Here is a 17,583-nt window from a genome sequence, read left to right as displayed (position 1 = left end):
CCCACGGAAAGAATTAACACCTACATCTTTCTGTACAAGCTCTGATTTCCCTTATTTTATCATGGTGATCGTTTCTCCCTATGTAGATCGGCATCACTGGCCGCTGTGGCCGAATGGTTCTAGGCACTACTGTCCAGAACCGCGTGGCTGCTACGGTCGCAGGTTCGAATCCTGCCTCGGGCATGGATGTGTGTAATGTCCTTAGGTTAGTTAGGTTTAAGTAGTTCTAAGTCTAGGGGACTGATGACCTCAGATGTTAAGTCCCATAGTGCTTAGAGCCATTTGAACCATTTTTTTAGGTCGGCACCAATAAAATATTTTCACATTCGGAGGAGAAAGCTGATGATTGGAATTTCGTGACAAGATTCCTCTACAACAAAAAACGCCTTTGTTTTAATGATGTACATCCCAAATCCTGCATCATTTCAGTGACACTCTCCCCTATTTCGCGATAATACAAAACGTGCTGTCCTCCTTTGAACTTTTTCGACGTACTTCCTCAATCCTATCTGGTAATGATCCCACACTCCACAGCAGTATTCTAAATGAGGATGGACAAGCATAGTGTAGGCAGTCTCCTTAGTAGATCTATTACATTTTCTAAGTGTCCTGCCAATAAAACGCAGTCTTTGGTTAGCCTTACGCACAACATTCACTATGTGTTCTTTCCAATTTAAGTTGTTCATAATTGTAATTCCTAGGTAGTTGAATTTACAGCTTTTAGATTCGACTGATTTACTGTGTAACCAAAGTTTAATGGATTCCTTTTAACACTCATGTGAATGACCTCACACTTTTCATTATTTAGGGTCAATTGCTAATTTTTGCACCATACATATATCTTTTCTAAGTCGTTTTGCAGTTTGTTTTGGTCTTCTGCCGACTGTAATAGACGATAAATGACAGCGTCATCTGGAAACAACCTAAGATGGCTTCTCAGATTGTCTCCCAAATCGTTTATATAGATAAGGAACACCAAAGGGCTTGTAACACTACACTTACAGAATTAATATGCTGTCAGAATGAAACACTGTTATACACTTTTAATAAATTTATCATACACAACACACCTAATCTTGACTGTTGTGACAAATTGCTGTCAAAACTGAAATATAACAGACATTTTTACTTAAGCTGGTCTGACAGTCCATGTTAATATATTCATCTATAGAGTAAAAAGAGTTGCCTATCAAAAAGTCTTTCAGCCTCTGATAAACTGTGCTTTATTCAAAACCAAGTATTTAATGGTTGCTGGCAATTTATTGAAAACGTGTGTTCCTGAATATTGGACTCCTTTTTGGACCAAGGTAAGTAATTTTAGATCTTTACGTAGATTGTTCTTATTCCTAGTAGTGATAATATGTATTGAGCTATTGGTTGGAAATAGAGATGTATTACTTACAACAAATTTCATTAAGGAATAAATACACTGAAAAGCAGTGGTTAGAATTCATAATTCCTTGAACAGGTTTCTATGTGATGTTCTTGAATTTACACCACAAATGATTCTTGTTACGCGCTTTTGCATACTAAAAACTTTTTCTCGGTTTGATGAGTTTCCCCAGAATATGATGCAATATGACGTAATAGAATGGAAGTAAGCAAAGTATGCAAGCTTTTTTATATTTATGTTATCTACATCTGACATCATTCTCACGGCAAATACAGACTTGTTTAGGAGCTTCAGAAATTCTGTGGTATGCCCTGTCCAACTGAATGTATTATCGAGTTGTAATCCCAGAAATTTGACACTGTAAACCTCTTAGCTCTGCATATGGTGTAACATGACATGTTGCCAATAATAATTCTTTTCTATCGTTATGTTTTAATCTGGACCCCCACTGTTATTACATGGCATGTTAAACAGCATAAGTAATACTGTTATTGTCAGGGCATGTTTTCTATAAAAATGTACATGGATTTGGGTTATATGACGAAGAGGCGGAAAACCAGTTAATAATAATAATAATAGATATGAATCTCTGCATTCTTTCAGAGATACCTTTGTCTACTCTGAACACCTTCCAGTCTGTCAAAACTTATTCTAGAGTTTCTGCCTATTTCAATGGGTTTTTTTCTCCACCATAACAGCCCTGTGAGACTGCAAATTATATATTTGACACATGTCTCCAGCGCAGCGTCAGTTACATCTCCTACATAATAGAGTTTTACAATATAAGATGCTCACCACGCACAAATTTCATTTTTTATACTTTAAATATTTACCTCTAAATTCTGACATTATGTTCCAAATTTAGTAACAATTTTAATAGAAATCTTAGTATTCCTGAGATTATGCATTTTATATTTATATAACGCAATACTTTAATTAACTAATTCTTAACAAATTTTTGATTTCATAGAATGTTCTCTTCAAATAATAGTCTTCGTGGGTGTACCCACGCCCAAACAAGTAGTAAACCAACTTGTCTTTCAAGTGGAGATCTTTGATTGTAGAAGCGATCTGAGCAGTAGTCTGCTTGAGGCGGTGGGAATGGACGATTGAGTTTGTTTGCTGTGGGTTAACGTGATGTACGTAGATTTTATGAGTGTGACTGTTCTTTGTAAAGAGCCCTTGTTGTAGGGTATGCAATAACAATGTCGCAGAAGCAAATCACTTCTGCGGCATTTGCGAAAAGGCTAATGACGCTCTTGTCGGGATCACGATTTGGAGAGGTTCGTTTGAAATTTGTGAATGAAGCTGGTACAGTGGAGTCTCTGTTTGTAACTTATGCTTTATTAAATCGTCATAGCATATAAAAACGTTGTTCTGTAGGTGATAGTTGTGTTGGTAAACAATTTTGCCGTCTGTTACAGGTGATGTGGACCCGGTGCAGTACAAGCGCTCTTGCTAGTGGTCAAGTAGTCGTGTATGAGCCCGTCTCTGATTTTGTTAGACATGTTAAGAGAGCGTTGCAGTTAAAGGAACGTGTTGTACCACAATTTGAGAAAAATTACTGCTTGCTTTGCGAGACTAGTATTACCCACAGATCTCCATGGGTCAGATCGCATTTAGAAGAAAATGACAAGACGAGAAATCGTAACGATGTCCCAGGGTGTACTGCCAACTATGAATTTAAAATTGCCAGGAGTGTTAGAAATTTTACGAAGAAACTTGAGTTATTTTCCAGTGATGGCCTAGGGATTATGATTTTGAAACGCAGTATGAGTAGTGCTGTGGCACGAGCTGTGAGTATAGAATTATATTCTTAGATTTGTGTGTCAAGGTGTTATGGACATTTCAGAATTGTCACTATTTTTTATCAAACTAGAAGCAAATATGTTCGTAGCAGTCATACACTGCATCATACCTTACGTAAATATCTAACACCAGTGCAGTATTACTGTGTCCAGTTTGATTTTTCTGTTACTATTTAGTATTGTTGTAGTAAATCCAGTTTTCGCAAACTGTAAATTTTATTCTCACGAAAAATCATGTAGGCCCTAATGCCTAAAGTATTCTCTGCATAAAGATATGGAAATGTGCACAAGAACGTAGATTAATATAATATACTATTTTGAGAATGTAGTTACAAAGTTTATTCATATTTAGGTCATTCAGTAGAACAGTATAGGACATGCCAGACATATTTACAGTAATAATATATAGGCTACATAGAGAGAAAACTTATACAAGGTAGGATAGCATTAGTTAAGGATAGAGCAGGATACTCCTTATGTTTCATGATTTGAATAGCTAATTTGGAAAGTTATGATGATCAGTATCATTTTAGCTACACGGGATACCATTTGTATATAGGTGCTGTTAAATATTTTGATTATATTTGTATTAAATGACTTTTCTATTGACAGAATTGGGAACTTTCAAACAATACCTACAAACGATTAAAATACATAAGAAAAACAATTCAGTTCAAGATCGTCCGTGGCAGGTTACACTCAGTGTTGTTATCTGCTCCTATCCTAAAATAGGTTTTTCAGAGTGATGCTTTATGCTACTGAAAAGGTCAAAGGTTTTACAACTACTTCAGAGTAGGCTACTTTTAATGTGAACATATATTTTACATACATTTGCTATAAACATTTTGTGCTGTGTATGTATGGCCACTAATGAGCTGTAATGTTTGTTAGAATGCGTCAACACATCACTCATCAAATGATGTTGCATGGCCCAGTAAAACGTATTGATAATTTGACAGTTTTTAATAAACTCCAAGTAACAAATAGTGCAGAAAATGTCAAAAATCTGCTTGGTTTAAGTATTTATATTTTGTCAAAATCTGACTTGGTGAAAATGTGTCAGAGCAAAAATACAGTAAAAAAACCACTAGTGATATTGGTGTTTATTACAGACATATTACTACTACTGCCTGTTTTTGAAAAGAAAGATTAAATCCTCACTGTATACTTTTTGTGAGAATTAACCTGTGTTTAAAGGTTGTGCTTGACTTTGAAACTCTTTTATTTTCCCCCAGTGTGAAGAAGGGTTTGTTCCTTGCTAAGTTTGTGTACTAAAAACATATGTATTGCTGTACAGTTTATACAATTGAGAGCAAATTTTTGTGTGTTTAAAAGATTTATATTGGTCATTCCATGTCAATTCAACCAATTTGAGAAAATGTTCCAGCTGATAGTCTTAGGTTTGGCTGAAATTAACACACCAATGCTACCAATTGTGGAACATTCATGTACAAAATTTTAAGTTCCCCTGCCAATTCGTTCCAGAATTATGACTTGTGAAAGAAGGTGGTGTGACCCATAAATTGCTACCCGCATCTGGCAATCTATCTTCAGATCCAACTTCAGGTCTTAATAACTTCAGAACTATTTCGCACAGTCCTGTGAAATTTTTACAACCCAGTAACATCCACTTAGAGAACACACTCTATGAATCAAAACACCAACATATTTCTGAGGGAAAATAAAAAATTCCAAAATGTGATTAAAAAAGTGTGATACGTTAAAAGGTACATATTGTAGGTGCCCTCTATGCCAAATATAATTCACTCAAAAAGGGTATAATTTTTTTGTGGTAAGCTTAATGTGGCCTAAACACACACAGAATGCATCTTGCCCATATCAGTCACACAAAAATACAGAAATTTGAAAAATTACCTGAAAAACGTGGATTTTCGGAGTGTGGTAGCACAAAAGGGAGAAGTGATATCCAAGCCAAATTTCAAACACTGCATAAGTAGACCATAATATAATATGTGGCAAACTTTCAACTTGTTATTGCAAGGCATTTGTGTACAATAAAAGTTGACAGAGATGTGTTTGGTTAAGTTTCTTTTAACACGATTTAGCAAGGAATAGTGATGATGCAGACAGCTTGTTTCAGATAAAGCTGCAGCAATTGTTGAGAACCATTAGGCAAGAGAAAGTTAAACAATGGTAGTTATCAGGGACAGAATGAGTCATTGTTAGGTAGGAACAACAAAGGAAACAAGCAACCATTACACGTTACTCATGTTTTTAAGATTCTAGTTCAGACTGGTCAGTACTGTTGTGGAAAGTCAGTATGGAGGCAGAAGAGTGTACTAGTGGTGCTTTTGTTCAAACAAATTGCAGTATTGGTAGAGCACTAGCATCTGAATGTCATAAAACAACATACGGAACAAAATGTGGCATTCACTTTGTGCTGTATGATCTGGATGAATTGGACCAAGATTTGTTGCTATGGAGATCCGGGATACACAAGAAGTGCAGTTCCAGGAAACTTTAGTGTTTATCATCATATGCAAGTGTTTCTGGATAATTATTCTTTCTTACAAAGAAGTTGTTTTGATCCATTTCGGATTCATAAGAAGACAGTGAAGTGTAGCCTCAGAGAAACTGATATAAAATCAGTATTGAAAGTGAATCAGTGCGTGGGACTTATCATGAAACCAGGACAAAAGTTATGTTCCAGGTGTGTTACACTGTTAAAAAAATGAAGAATATTCTGATAATTTACATGACAGTGACGAAGAGTATCAGCCACCTACAACCACAGCGAATGAGCAATTAAAATACATCAGTGACTGCTCTTGTCTCCCATGAAGACACACAAAGTTGGGAAAAGACAGGCCCAGCTATGGTAGAAGAAAACTACAAGAAGCTCTAATGGAATTAAAACACAAAATAGCTGACACACTAATGGTGGAAGAGGAAGAACTATCTGGTCCAAAGGAACAGAAATCATGCTAGAAATGCTCCGATTTGGACAAAATTGTGCATGATTTGAAAGAAAAATGTGCCATATTCACACGCCAGAAAAAAGTAGCTATTCTTACCCTTGCACCTTCCAGCTGGTCTATTGACTACACTGCAAAGGAATTAAGTGTTTCTTCATGTATGGTAAAGCAAGCTAGGAAAATAGAAGCAGCCCAAGGAGTGCTTCTGCAACTTCAGCAGGCTCAGGGTAAGCAATTGAGTTCAGAAATAAAGGTACTAGTGTCGGAGTTTTATGAAAATAATGACTAGAGCTGAATAATGCCTGGAAAAAAAGACTATGTAACGGTGAAAATGGGAAATGTACGTGTACAGATGCAAAACAGACTGTTGCTATGCAACGTATCAGAACTGTGTGTAGAATTCAAGGAAAAGTATCCCAATACCAAAGTAGGTTTATCACCTTCTTTCAATCTTTGGCCAAAATGCATTGTGCCTGTATGTACAAGGGGCACACACAATGTTTGTGTATGTGAGACCCATCAAAATGCTAAGCTGATGTTTGCTGCTATAAAGGATTCTGGTCTGGATTACAAAGGTGCAATGGAAACTGCTAGTGTGTGACATCAGTTCCTACCAGTGCATGATACACAGGCGTGAAAAGTGTCCCGGTAAGGCAAATCTTGCAGAACACATGAATAACAAACTGTATGGTGAACTCCTTATAGATGACGATAAACTTGTTTGTTATAAACAATGCACACACATGGATCACGTAAGTCTTGAAACAAAGCAAAGTACAGTGGAAGATTTTGTTGAAATGTGTTGTCAAAAAATGGACAAACTGACCACACACAGCTTTACAGCAACAGCACAATTGGCTTATCTCCAGTTTTGTGAGGATGAGTTGAAACAAGATGAAATTATAGTAATACTAGACTTTTCTGAAAATTATGCATTTTTAGTTCAAGATGCCATCCAAGGATATCATTGGGACAACAGCCAAGCAACTCTCCAGCCATTTGTGATTTACTATAGAGGTGAATCAGGTGATGTGTCTGTCATGTACCTGCGCATTTTTAGTGACTGTTTCTAATTCATGATGCCATTGCAGTTCATGCCCACATTCGCACTGTCATGGCATATGTGAAAAACAAGCTGCCTCACATACATTTTGCAAAATACTTCAGTGACGGGGCAGCTAGTCAGTACAAAAACTATAAAAATCTCAAAAATTTATGCATGCATTACCATGATTTTCAGATTCATGCAGAATGGAATTTTTTCACAAGAAGTCATGTTAGAAATGTATGTGACGGTATTGGTGCTACCATTAAGCGCATGGCATCACGAGCTAGTCTGCAGCACCCTACAGAAGGTCACATTCTAACACCTCTTCAATTATTTACCTGCGTACAGAAAAATATCTCTGGCATACAATCATTCTATGTTTCGAAAGATGAGGTGAAATCAGTCGAAGAGTTGCTAAAAAATCAGACTAGAACACGTTAAAACTGTTGTAGGCACAAGGAGCCATCATCACTTCTCTCCAGTGGACTTTGACAGTGTGCAGATGAGCAGACTGTCCGGTTATAACTATAGGTTCATGCACAACATGTGTCTTCAGTGTGTCTGACTCAGGATTCAGAAGCAAAAGCAGCAATATACAGACAGTTTACTGTGTTATTGCTGTTTATGATGACAAATGGTACTTAGGATGTGTTGCAGAGTGCTGTGAAACAGAAGGTGATGCATTTGTGAACTTCATGGCACCAGCAGGACCAGCAAGATCATTTCATTGACCAAGTTTGGCAGACCAGGTGTTGGATTCCTTTTGAACATCTTCTTATGACGGTTCCAGTTCCTACCACAGTGTCAGGAAGACAGTACAATTTGCCACTCAATGTGCAAAGTACAGTAGCTAAAGTGTGGGAGAACTTCTGTTTGAAGCACAATCGACTGGTTTTTAGCAGTTAAGGTGCAGTAAACATTAATGATAGGTTGTTTTAATCTGTCTATATGTTGTTGCTTGCCAGCCACAGTGGTCTAGCGGTTCTAGGCGCTCAGTCCGGAACCGCGCGACTGCTACGGTCGCAGGTTCGAATCCTGTCTCGGGCATGGATGTGTGTGATGTCCTTAGGTTAGTTAGGTTTAAGTAGTTCCAAGTTCTAGGGGACTGATGACCATAGATGTTAAGTCCAATAGTGCTCAGAGCCATTTGTTGTTGCTTAGTGAGTAAACAGTTGTGGGAGAGAATAAGAAGAGGCAGAACACTTTACGATATGTTTTTACAAAATTGTGTTGTGGAACAATGGCCACATCACCAAATACACCTGTCAGCTTCCATTATACACAAATGTGTTTCAATAACATGCTGGAATTTTGAGATATATATATCATTGTGGTCTACTTATGCAGTGTGTGAAATTTGGCATGCATACGACTTGTCCCTTTTGTGCTACCACACTTAGAAAATCCATGTTTTTTCCAGAAATTTTTCAAATTTTTGTATTTTCGTGTGCATGTAACTCAGTTTTTGAGACTGATATGGGCATGATGAGTTCTGTGTGTGTTTAGGCCACATTAAGCTTACCACAAAATTTTTTTACCCTTTTTGAGTGAGTTATATTTGGCATAGAGGGCACCTACAATATGTCCCTTTTAACATATTACATTTTTTAATCACATTTTTGAATTTTTTATTTTCCCACAGAAATATGTTGTTGGTGTTTTGATTCATGGAGTGTGTTCTCTAAATGGATGTTACTGGGTTGTAAAAATTTCACTAGACTGTGTGGAATAATTCCAAAGTTATTAAGACCTGAAGTTGGCTCTGAAGATAGATTGCCAGATGCGGGTAGCAATTTATGGGTCACACCACCTTCTTTCACAAGTCATAATTCTGGAACGAATTGGCAGGGGAAACTAATACTTTGTACACAAGTGTTCCACACATGATAGAATTAGTGTACTGAATTTCATTCCAATCTGAGACTATGACCTGGAGCTCCAGGTTGATCTGACATGGAATGAGCCATATAGCTACAGTGTCCTTTCAGACAAGTCACTACAAAACCACAGATTCATTGGAAATATGCCAACAAATAGCTATCCACTTGCTACACCGAATTAAATAAGGGTGGTTGAATCACTTACAATTGTCGGTACCAGAAGTTCTGATTCCACCCTTCCGCTGTGACCCATGACATCGCTAGAAGGCGAACACTACTATTCCAAGCATATACAATATGTCAATAATAATCTGAATAAATTTATATGTGTTAAAGATAAAAATATATTAAATATTTAACTCCAGGATTAAAATGAAACTAAGGGGACCCCACGGGAAGTAGAGGGTTTGGTGTGTGGGGGAGTGCTAAGTGTAAGACAGTACAAGTAATGGGACCATGTGAAAACAATTGTAATCCACAAAATAAAGCACAAAAAATCCTCAACGTTACAAAGACAAAAACCATGGGAATCATATATTTCACTTGACCTGTATAGCTCAAATGAGGCCAACCAAAAAACCCCACACCCAACTCAATAACCTCGTACCTAAATGTGACTTGATCTCAATGAGGCTGTACCGATATTTACTATGCATTCAGAAATGAATACCAGAAAACACTACCAAGCAGTTGTGACTATTGCTCATTTTCATTTGTAGGGCTTAGAAGAGTCAGTAAACTTTATAGCAAAATTGCTCTGAATTACAATTTAACTACACCATTTCAGTGATTTTACTGGTCTGACACTGATATGGTTTTATGTATACAGACTGAAACAGCGTATGAAAATTTGTACCAATGCCGAGAATTGAACCCAGGCCTCTTGCTTATTATGCAGGTGCTTTAATCACTAAGACACATTGGCACAGTGGTTGTTATATAACCTTAATTTATGTCAGACTGCTTAAAAACCACTAGAAAAAAAGTAAATATTCTAATTATACAGTTATAAATATAGGCCTAATCCAAAAAATACTGTGGATAGTAATAAAGTATATACAGAAGTGAACTTTTTTGTGTGTGTGTGTGTGTGTGTGTGTGTGTGTGTGTGTGTGTGTGTGTGTGTGTAATATTATAGGTGGTTGATGTGTGCCTAATTGCTTCATTTCTAGCTTCTCTTCAATATCGAATAAATTAAAGAGCATTTTTAGCAAACAATCTACTTTACTGTAGGAAAGGGGGTATGTGTGAGCTGGTCTGTCCAGCAACCTCACCCAAGATGGCCTACACTATGCTACGGGAGGACAAAGTAGAGAAAGGGGAACTGCATGGTCACATCAGTGTGACTGTAGTTCTATGAGTTGAGGGTGTAGAGGGAGTATGGGCCCCTGGCACTGGTCGAATGGCCCGGCTAGCGACGGCTCAGGATTATGTCATGTCTCTGTAACGGAGCAGTGGAAACTGGTCCTGATTACCTCTGGTCTGTCACTCATACTACATCAAAGTCATGATGTACTCGCGGGCTGTTTTATAACACTAGGTAAAGACACCAAATCAAATTATATCGCATAATTTCTGGTGGGGTGGGGCCCCTGTGGCGCTTAGGCCGGTATTACACTATCAAATTTCTTTGTCAAAGATTTGATCAAAGATGTGATCAAATATTCCATCAAATATATTTGACAAAGATCTTTGACGTAGCGCTAGAAGGGGTATTACACTGTCATCAAATTTTTCGTCAAAGTTCAAGATGGCTGACAACAACTTGTTATTAACTGCAGCAGTTGCACGTACCCCAATTGCATTGTGTGCACATGCAGAAAAGAAGTGGGGGGAAAAACTGGAACCATACATACGAGGTTGACAGTCTTAAATTCCTGGGATTACAACTTGATAATAAATCCAGTTGGGAGGAGCACACCACAGAACTGCAGAAACGCCTTAACAGATCTGTATGTGCAATTCAAGTGTTAGCAGACATAGGCAACATAATAATGAAAAGGCTTGCATACTTTCATTCCATAGTGTTATATGGTATAATATTTTGGGGTAAATCTTCAAGTCAAACAAAAGTTTTCAGAGTCCAAAAGCGTGTAATACGTATTATTTGTGGAGTAAATTCACGGACGTCCTGCTGAAACCTCTTCAAAGACCTGGGTATACTAACTACTGCCTCTCAGTGTATTTACTCCTTAATGAAATTTGTTGTAAATAATATATTTCTTTTTCCAACAAACAACTCAGTTCATACATACAATACCAGGAACAAAAATGATCTGCACAAGGACTTAAACGCACTTACTTTAGTTCAAAAAGGGGTCCACTACTCAGGAACACTCATCTTCAATAATTTGCCAGCAAACATAAAAAATTTAGTTACAAATAAAGATCAGTTTAAACGGAGCCTGAAAGACTTACTAGTGGCCAACTCCTTTTACTCCATTGACGAAATTTTTAATAGAAACAAATGATGTATTGTATTTATTCATACTATTAGTATTGTTATTTCAGCTTAAAATAATTGACATGTTCCACATCCATGAGGATCTCCTCAGCACGGATCTATGGAACGAAAAACTAATCTAATCTGGGTGAAGCCGTGGGTTTTACGACTACACGATAAAAGCATTCAACAAAACTTGTTACATGAGCTTACAGTGGAAGACGTCAAGTCGTACATCAATTACTTAAGAATGGATGAGCATACATTTCTGTATGTGCTCAGTGAAGTGTAGCCTCATATCACAAAGCACAATATTCACTTAAGAACTGCTACATCTTCAGAAGACAGGCTCACTGTTAACACTCAGATTCCTTGCTGCAGGAGAGGGTTAGGTTAGGTTAGGTCAGGTCTCGTCTCCAATCTCCTTAATCTATTTTTGTATTCAGGGTGCCTCACATTGTAAAGCGCCTCATCAGTTTCATACATCTCTATTAATTTTGTAGTTGTCAGCACACACCAATTGTATTTACCGGCATGTTTATAAAAACACTACAGATGACAGAACGCTGCAGCGATGCTAGCGCTCCATGTGGTAACGTGTCACATTGCAGTGAACAGAAGACAAGCGATTTCTTTGATCAAATCTACAGCGAGGCCCTAGATTTGATCAAATATTGGACGACATTTGACAAAGTTCCTATTACACCATCAAATATCTTTGACAAAGATTTTGGACAAAGATATTTGACAAAGAAATTTGATAGTGTAATACCGGCCTTAGGAACTGGGTCTCCCTGCTACCAAGATAACGTATAAAACTTGCACCATGACCAATTACAATATGCACAAACAACTATAAATGTAAACACATGTACAGTACATACTGCGATAAAAAATGAATAAACAAGAAAAATACACCAACTTAAACCAGCACCATCTAAAACTAGCCCCCCCCCCCCCCCCACACACACACACACACCTAAAAAATCAAATCAAATAAATATCCTCAAAACCACCCATATCTCCCAAACCCTCCACAACCAACCAGCCCCACCCAAAACCTACCCCATCCTCCACTAACCACACGAGCAACTCCCCCCCACAACCTGTTCAACTGACAATCTTTGACCTATACATTTGCCCTGCTGTCCTCAGAAAACAACAAAATACACAAAAATTATCCAGGGTGTTACCTTCTGCTAGCAGTACTCGTCTAGATGAGACTGCAAGATGGGAGTGATTTACAACTAAATATTCATACTCCTCAGTCAAACCCATTAATAACCAATTAGTTCTATTCTCAATCACCCAAAAACATCATCTGACCCCTCCTCCCGCTGCCCCGCCCGCCAACACAGTAGCCACTCACACCCACAGACCTACATGAGAACCACCTCTACCAAACTTCCTTTTTCCAGACTGAGATTTGTCTGTTTCCACTACAACGCAATGCCTCTTCCCCTACCACTCTTAACACAATGATCACTCCAGTCTCATGTGCACAGAATCACTCGCTCCAGTGCCTCCCATGCTACCTTTCCAGGTATCAATCTAACAATCTCTTTCCCTAATCTAGTGGCTTTGCTACATTTTGTGCCAGACACCTGTACCCAGTGATCCTGTCATTTCCTTGCCACCACCAGCACGTTGAGCACATCACAGAGCCAATTGGCTTTTATATGCTTCTGCTGTAACACTTGCCACTGCTGTCCGATTCTTTTGATGAGGTTGTGCAGTGAGTCCCAAACATGATCATCCATGCCTCTGGAACTACTTTTCCCCTTTTTACAGCTCCCCCGCCCCCCCCCCCCCCCCCCCCCCCCCCCCCCCCCCCCCGCTCGATTGGTGCCATGGCAGGCCAAACACATTTCAGTAGCTATTCAGGATCACTGATGATCCCTGCAGTGATTCAAATGACATTTATCACTTTTAAGTGACGTCATGCTAATGCTCACCATCTAATCAAATGCTGTTAACAAGGAATGGTGAAAACACTATCTCCTCCCTGGGGATGTATGTCTCTACATCTCAGATGTGTGCAAAGCTCCATGGTCTTATGAGCTGCCAACATTCAACAGCTGTTCAAGGTCTTGTCTTATAGAATGGTCTTGGTAGTGATTCATCAGTTCTTGCAGAACACTATGTGACCCATTTTGAAACAGCATCTGCATCCTCTTCCTCCGCGGCTCCCTTTCTGCTGCAGAGATGACAGGTAGAAGACATTCGCTTATGTTTCACTCCTCCCCCCCCCCCTCCAATCTGAATCCTGTAATGAACTTTCCACTGACTGGGAACTACTTGAGGCTCTTGTCCTGTCCCATGACACAGCTCCAGGCCCTGATTCAATTCACAGTCAAATGAACCAACTGAATGTTCCCCAAATGCAACATATCCTTAGTCTTCAATCATCTTTTGCTCCAAGGTGCCTTCCCCTCGCAGTGGTGAGATAGTGTAATTGTCCCAATCCTTATGCCAGACAAGAACCCGACGTTCCTTGATAGTGACCAACCAATTAGCCTGACCAATCTACCCTGTAAGCTGCAGGAAAGGATGGTTGCCCGTTGATTATACTGGGTTCTTGAATCCTGGACCATTTTTTCCCCGCTGTCAGTGTGGTTTCGGGAGGGAAGGTCCACAGCTGACCACCTGCAAAAGTTGGAAACAGCAGCCTGACAGGCTTTTTCTAAATGCTACCACTTGGCGTGATCATATGCTAATCACCATCCATGACTGGGGTTTTTGAAGCCTTGTTGTACTGATTTTTATTCACCAGTTTTTATCCGACCAATTGTTCTGGGTTAGTCGGCACTTCATTCACCTCCCCACTCAACCAAGAGAATGGCATCCCACAGGGCTCTGTATTGTGTCACACTCTTCCTCATAACCATCAATGAGCTAGTGATCTTTGTTGGCCTACTGGTCACACCCGCATTGTATGTTGATGATTTTTTTATTTTCTGCAGCATCCACTCGGTTGCCTCAGCTTAATTCTAGCTCCCAGGTGATATCTGGTGGGCCTTTACATTGACTCTTTCTCATGGTTTCGAGTTCTCTCTTACAGACATGTGGGTCATGCATTTCTGCTGTCATACCACAGTCCATCCAGACCCAGAATTACACTTAGGTACACAGCACCTGTAGATTGTAGAACAGTCACATTTTTGGGCCCCTTTTTGATTAAAAGCTGACCTGGCTGTCCCATATTTGCCATCCAAAGACTACCTGCATGCAGAAACTTAATGCTCTCTGCTACCTTGCTAACACATCTTTGGTGCAGATTGTGCTACTCTTATCCATATTTACTGGGGTGTGGTTTTGTTTCATCTGGACTATGATTGCCAGATATATGGCTTGGCAGCTCCTTCAGTTTTAAAACAGTTAGACCCAGTCAACTATCATGGCATGTCTGGCCCTCCGGTGCCTTTCGGACTAGTCTTGTAGTAGACAGTCTCCTTGCTGAAGTGGGTATCTTCCCTCTCCAGATTCGACAGTACCAGCTCTTGGTCTCCTATGCAATTGCCATTCAAAAATTTCCTTACCATCTCATGTATCCTATTCTCTTTACATGTGAGGGGTGTCATCATCCTGATTCCCACCCTCGGGTGGGACATCCAGTTGGAATATCCCTTTTTTCCCTCTGCTGAGACCTTTATCTCCCCTCCCTGGACTGTGCTCCCTATGTTTTCTTGTGCACACGTGTGCCCCCCCCCCCCCTCCCCTCCCTCCTACAGGTACGTCCTTCCAGCCACTGCAGTGGCTTGAAGTGACTCCGCCTGGTCTAAAATAAAATGGTGTGTGCTGATAAATGGATTCCTTTTGTTGCACATTTTAGTTGACTTATTTTATCATTTGACAGGGGCAGCTGCCAGATTACCACCTGGTCTGTTCTCTATTCCTTGAGTGAGTGTGTACATTTTACACTATTATTTATTGTTTTAACTCTCTTCTGATTAAGGAAATATATTTTAATGAATGTTCTTTGGTGTCTGGTTCATTTGATGAGTGGTCTGCCAGCTATAGTATCTTGATCTATGTTATTTCATCCCTGCTGGATCTTGGAAACTCTGCAGCCATCAGTGATTGTTATTGAATAATACAGCCAACCACAAATACTTTTAAATTGCTTCTATTTCTGAGCCATAACTGGTTTTGGGCATTCATGCCCATCTTCGGATGGCTAACATTAATGTAACTGGTAATGTTCGTCAACTGAAGATGGATATGAATGCCTGAAACTGGTTATGGTTCTGAAGTAAAAGCATTTTAAAAGTATTTGTGACAGGCTGCATTACTCACTGACCATCTCGATCTATTATTTTAGACTAACTTTGTTTTATTTTATGTTTTAAAAAGAGACTGATAAACTAATTTAAATTTTTGATGAATGAAAAGTGCTATGTGAGATGAAGGCCTTGTAAGCCGAAAACCGATTAACACAATAAACAAGTACTGCAGAACAAAAGCAAACTAGTACTGTTAGTGTATTTTGATATTGTTCTACCAAGAAGCAACAGAATATTCAGTTGACATTAATTTTTTGGTTGAATTAAAAAGTAGGGTAGAATGTAAATGGGTGAGAGAAAATTATCCAAGTTAATTCTGTCTTCGAAGTCTTAAGTTTTAGAACTTGTAGCTGCCTGTGCCTCTGATTATTTTAACAAGGCCACTGATAATTGACATTTATTTTAGTAGCAGTCTTTATCTATAATCCTTATTTTGCCAGCAAAAGGAAAGCTGTAGAAGTATTCATTACTCCATTGAATGAAATATAGACTTTTATTGTTAAGAGGCTTGTAAGGGTGCTGTTTGCGATACTTGGACCAGTGATTGCCACAGCTGCTCACTTCTAAAATGTTCTAGACAGTTGTACTTCACATGAACTGCAGCTTTTTCTGGGTGTCATCAACAAAAGGTTCTGGACTTTTTATGGAGGAAAAGTCCCCGATGGGACCTTGTCCAGGGCAGAAATGTCATCTGTACGTGTGCAGTGGTAATTAATGGGCAGAAATGATATCAGTGAATTATTCTTAAGTGTTGAAGACTGTGACATGATACATAGTAATTTTTGAGAATATTGATTGCATCGTTATGGTGACTTTAAGGGGGACATTCAGTAAGTAATTCAATACTTTTTTTCCTAAAAGAAAGTTAGTTTCATTCAGAATTCCAATGCATCATATTATTCCCCATTCTTCTGGTTACAAAATTTTTATGTTATTTTCATTCAGTGCAACGGACTTGCACCACCATACTGATAGGGCCTTTGTGCCGTATGGTACCACTCTACTGCCTGATGTGTCTGAGCCATCGTCTTGCTGCATCAATAACCTCCCTATCAAGTATTGCTTCCCATGCAGTGCTTCCTCCATTGGGCCAGACAGATGGAAGTCAGAAAGTGCGAGATCCAGGCTGTAGGGTTCATGAGGAAGACTAGTCCAATGAAATTTTGTGAACAGCTCTTCATTGTGCAGACTTGAGTGAGGCCTTGCAGTGTCATGGTGAAGGAGAAGATTGCATTTTTCTGGTGATGAACATGTTGAATTAGTTTCTTCAATTTCCTGACTTTAGCACTATAAACTCCAGAGTTGGTTATTGCACCATGAGGGAGGACATCAAACAGAATAACCCCTTCAGAGTCCTGGAAGACTGTTGCCATGACCTTACTGGCTAAGAGTATGGCTTTGAACTTTTTCTTCGGAAGGGAGGTGGTGTGGCGGGGCACCACCCCGTGAATCGCAGTTTTGTTTCAGGTGCGAAGTGATGAACCCACGTTTCATTGCCTGTAATGATGTTCAACAAAAAAATTGTCAGCCTTGTAACGATCAAGCAATTCCATGTTGATGGTCCTTTGTTACTCTTTATGGTCTGTTAGGTGGCAAGGAACCCAGCGGGTGCACACCTTTGAGTACCCCAAATGGCAGACGAATGTGTCAGCATTACCAGCAGAGACTTCCAGTTGTGCATTGAGGTGTTTGATTCACCTCAAATGTGTGTGTCCACATGTTCCAACATTGCTGAGGTCACAATTGTGTGCAGCCGTCTGGCATGTGGGAGATCAGACGGGTTTGTGTGAGC

General features: G+C 39.2%; 1 protein-coding gene across 2 annotated transcripts in view; it reads left to right on the top strand.

Annotated features, from left to right (window-relative positions):
• The first annotated feature begins 2,451 nt into the window (after positions 1–2,451).
• LOC124721533 overlaps positions 2,452–17,583 on the top strand; it is a 79,968-nt gene continuing 64,836 nt past the window's right edge. For both annotated transcript variants that reach the window (XM_047246557.1, XM_047246556.1), the window contains exons 1-2: positions 2,452–2,676; positions 2,818–3,189. In XM_047246557.1, coding sequence (XP_047102513.1) covers positions 2,599–2,676; positions 2,818–3,189 — 450 coding nt within the window. In that variant the 5' untranslated portion in view covers positions 2,452–2,598. The remainder of the gene's footprint in view (positions 2,677–2,817; positions 3,190–17,583) is intronic.

The sequence above is a fragment of the Schistocerca piceifrons genome, chromosome X (assembly GCF_021461385.2).
Source record: "Schistocerca piceifrons isolate TAMUIC-IGC-003096 chromosome X, iqSchPice1.1, whole genome shotgun sequence".
Lineage (NCBI taxonomy): Eukaryota > Metazoa > Arthropoda > Insecta > Orthoptera > Acrididae > Schistocerca > Schistocerca piceifrons.
Note: the sequence above shows the minus strand (reverse complement) of the source record. Positions and strands in the feature narration are given on the sequence as shown.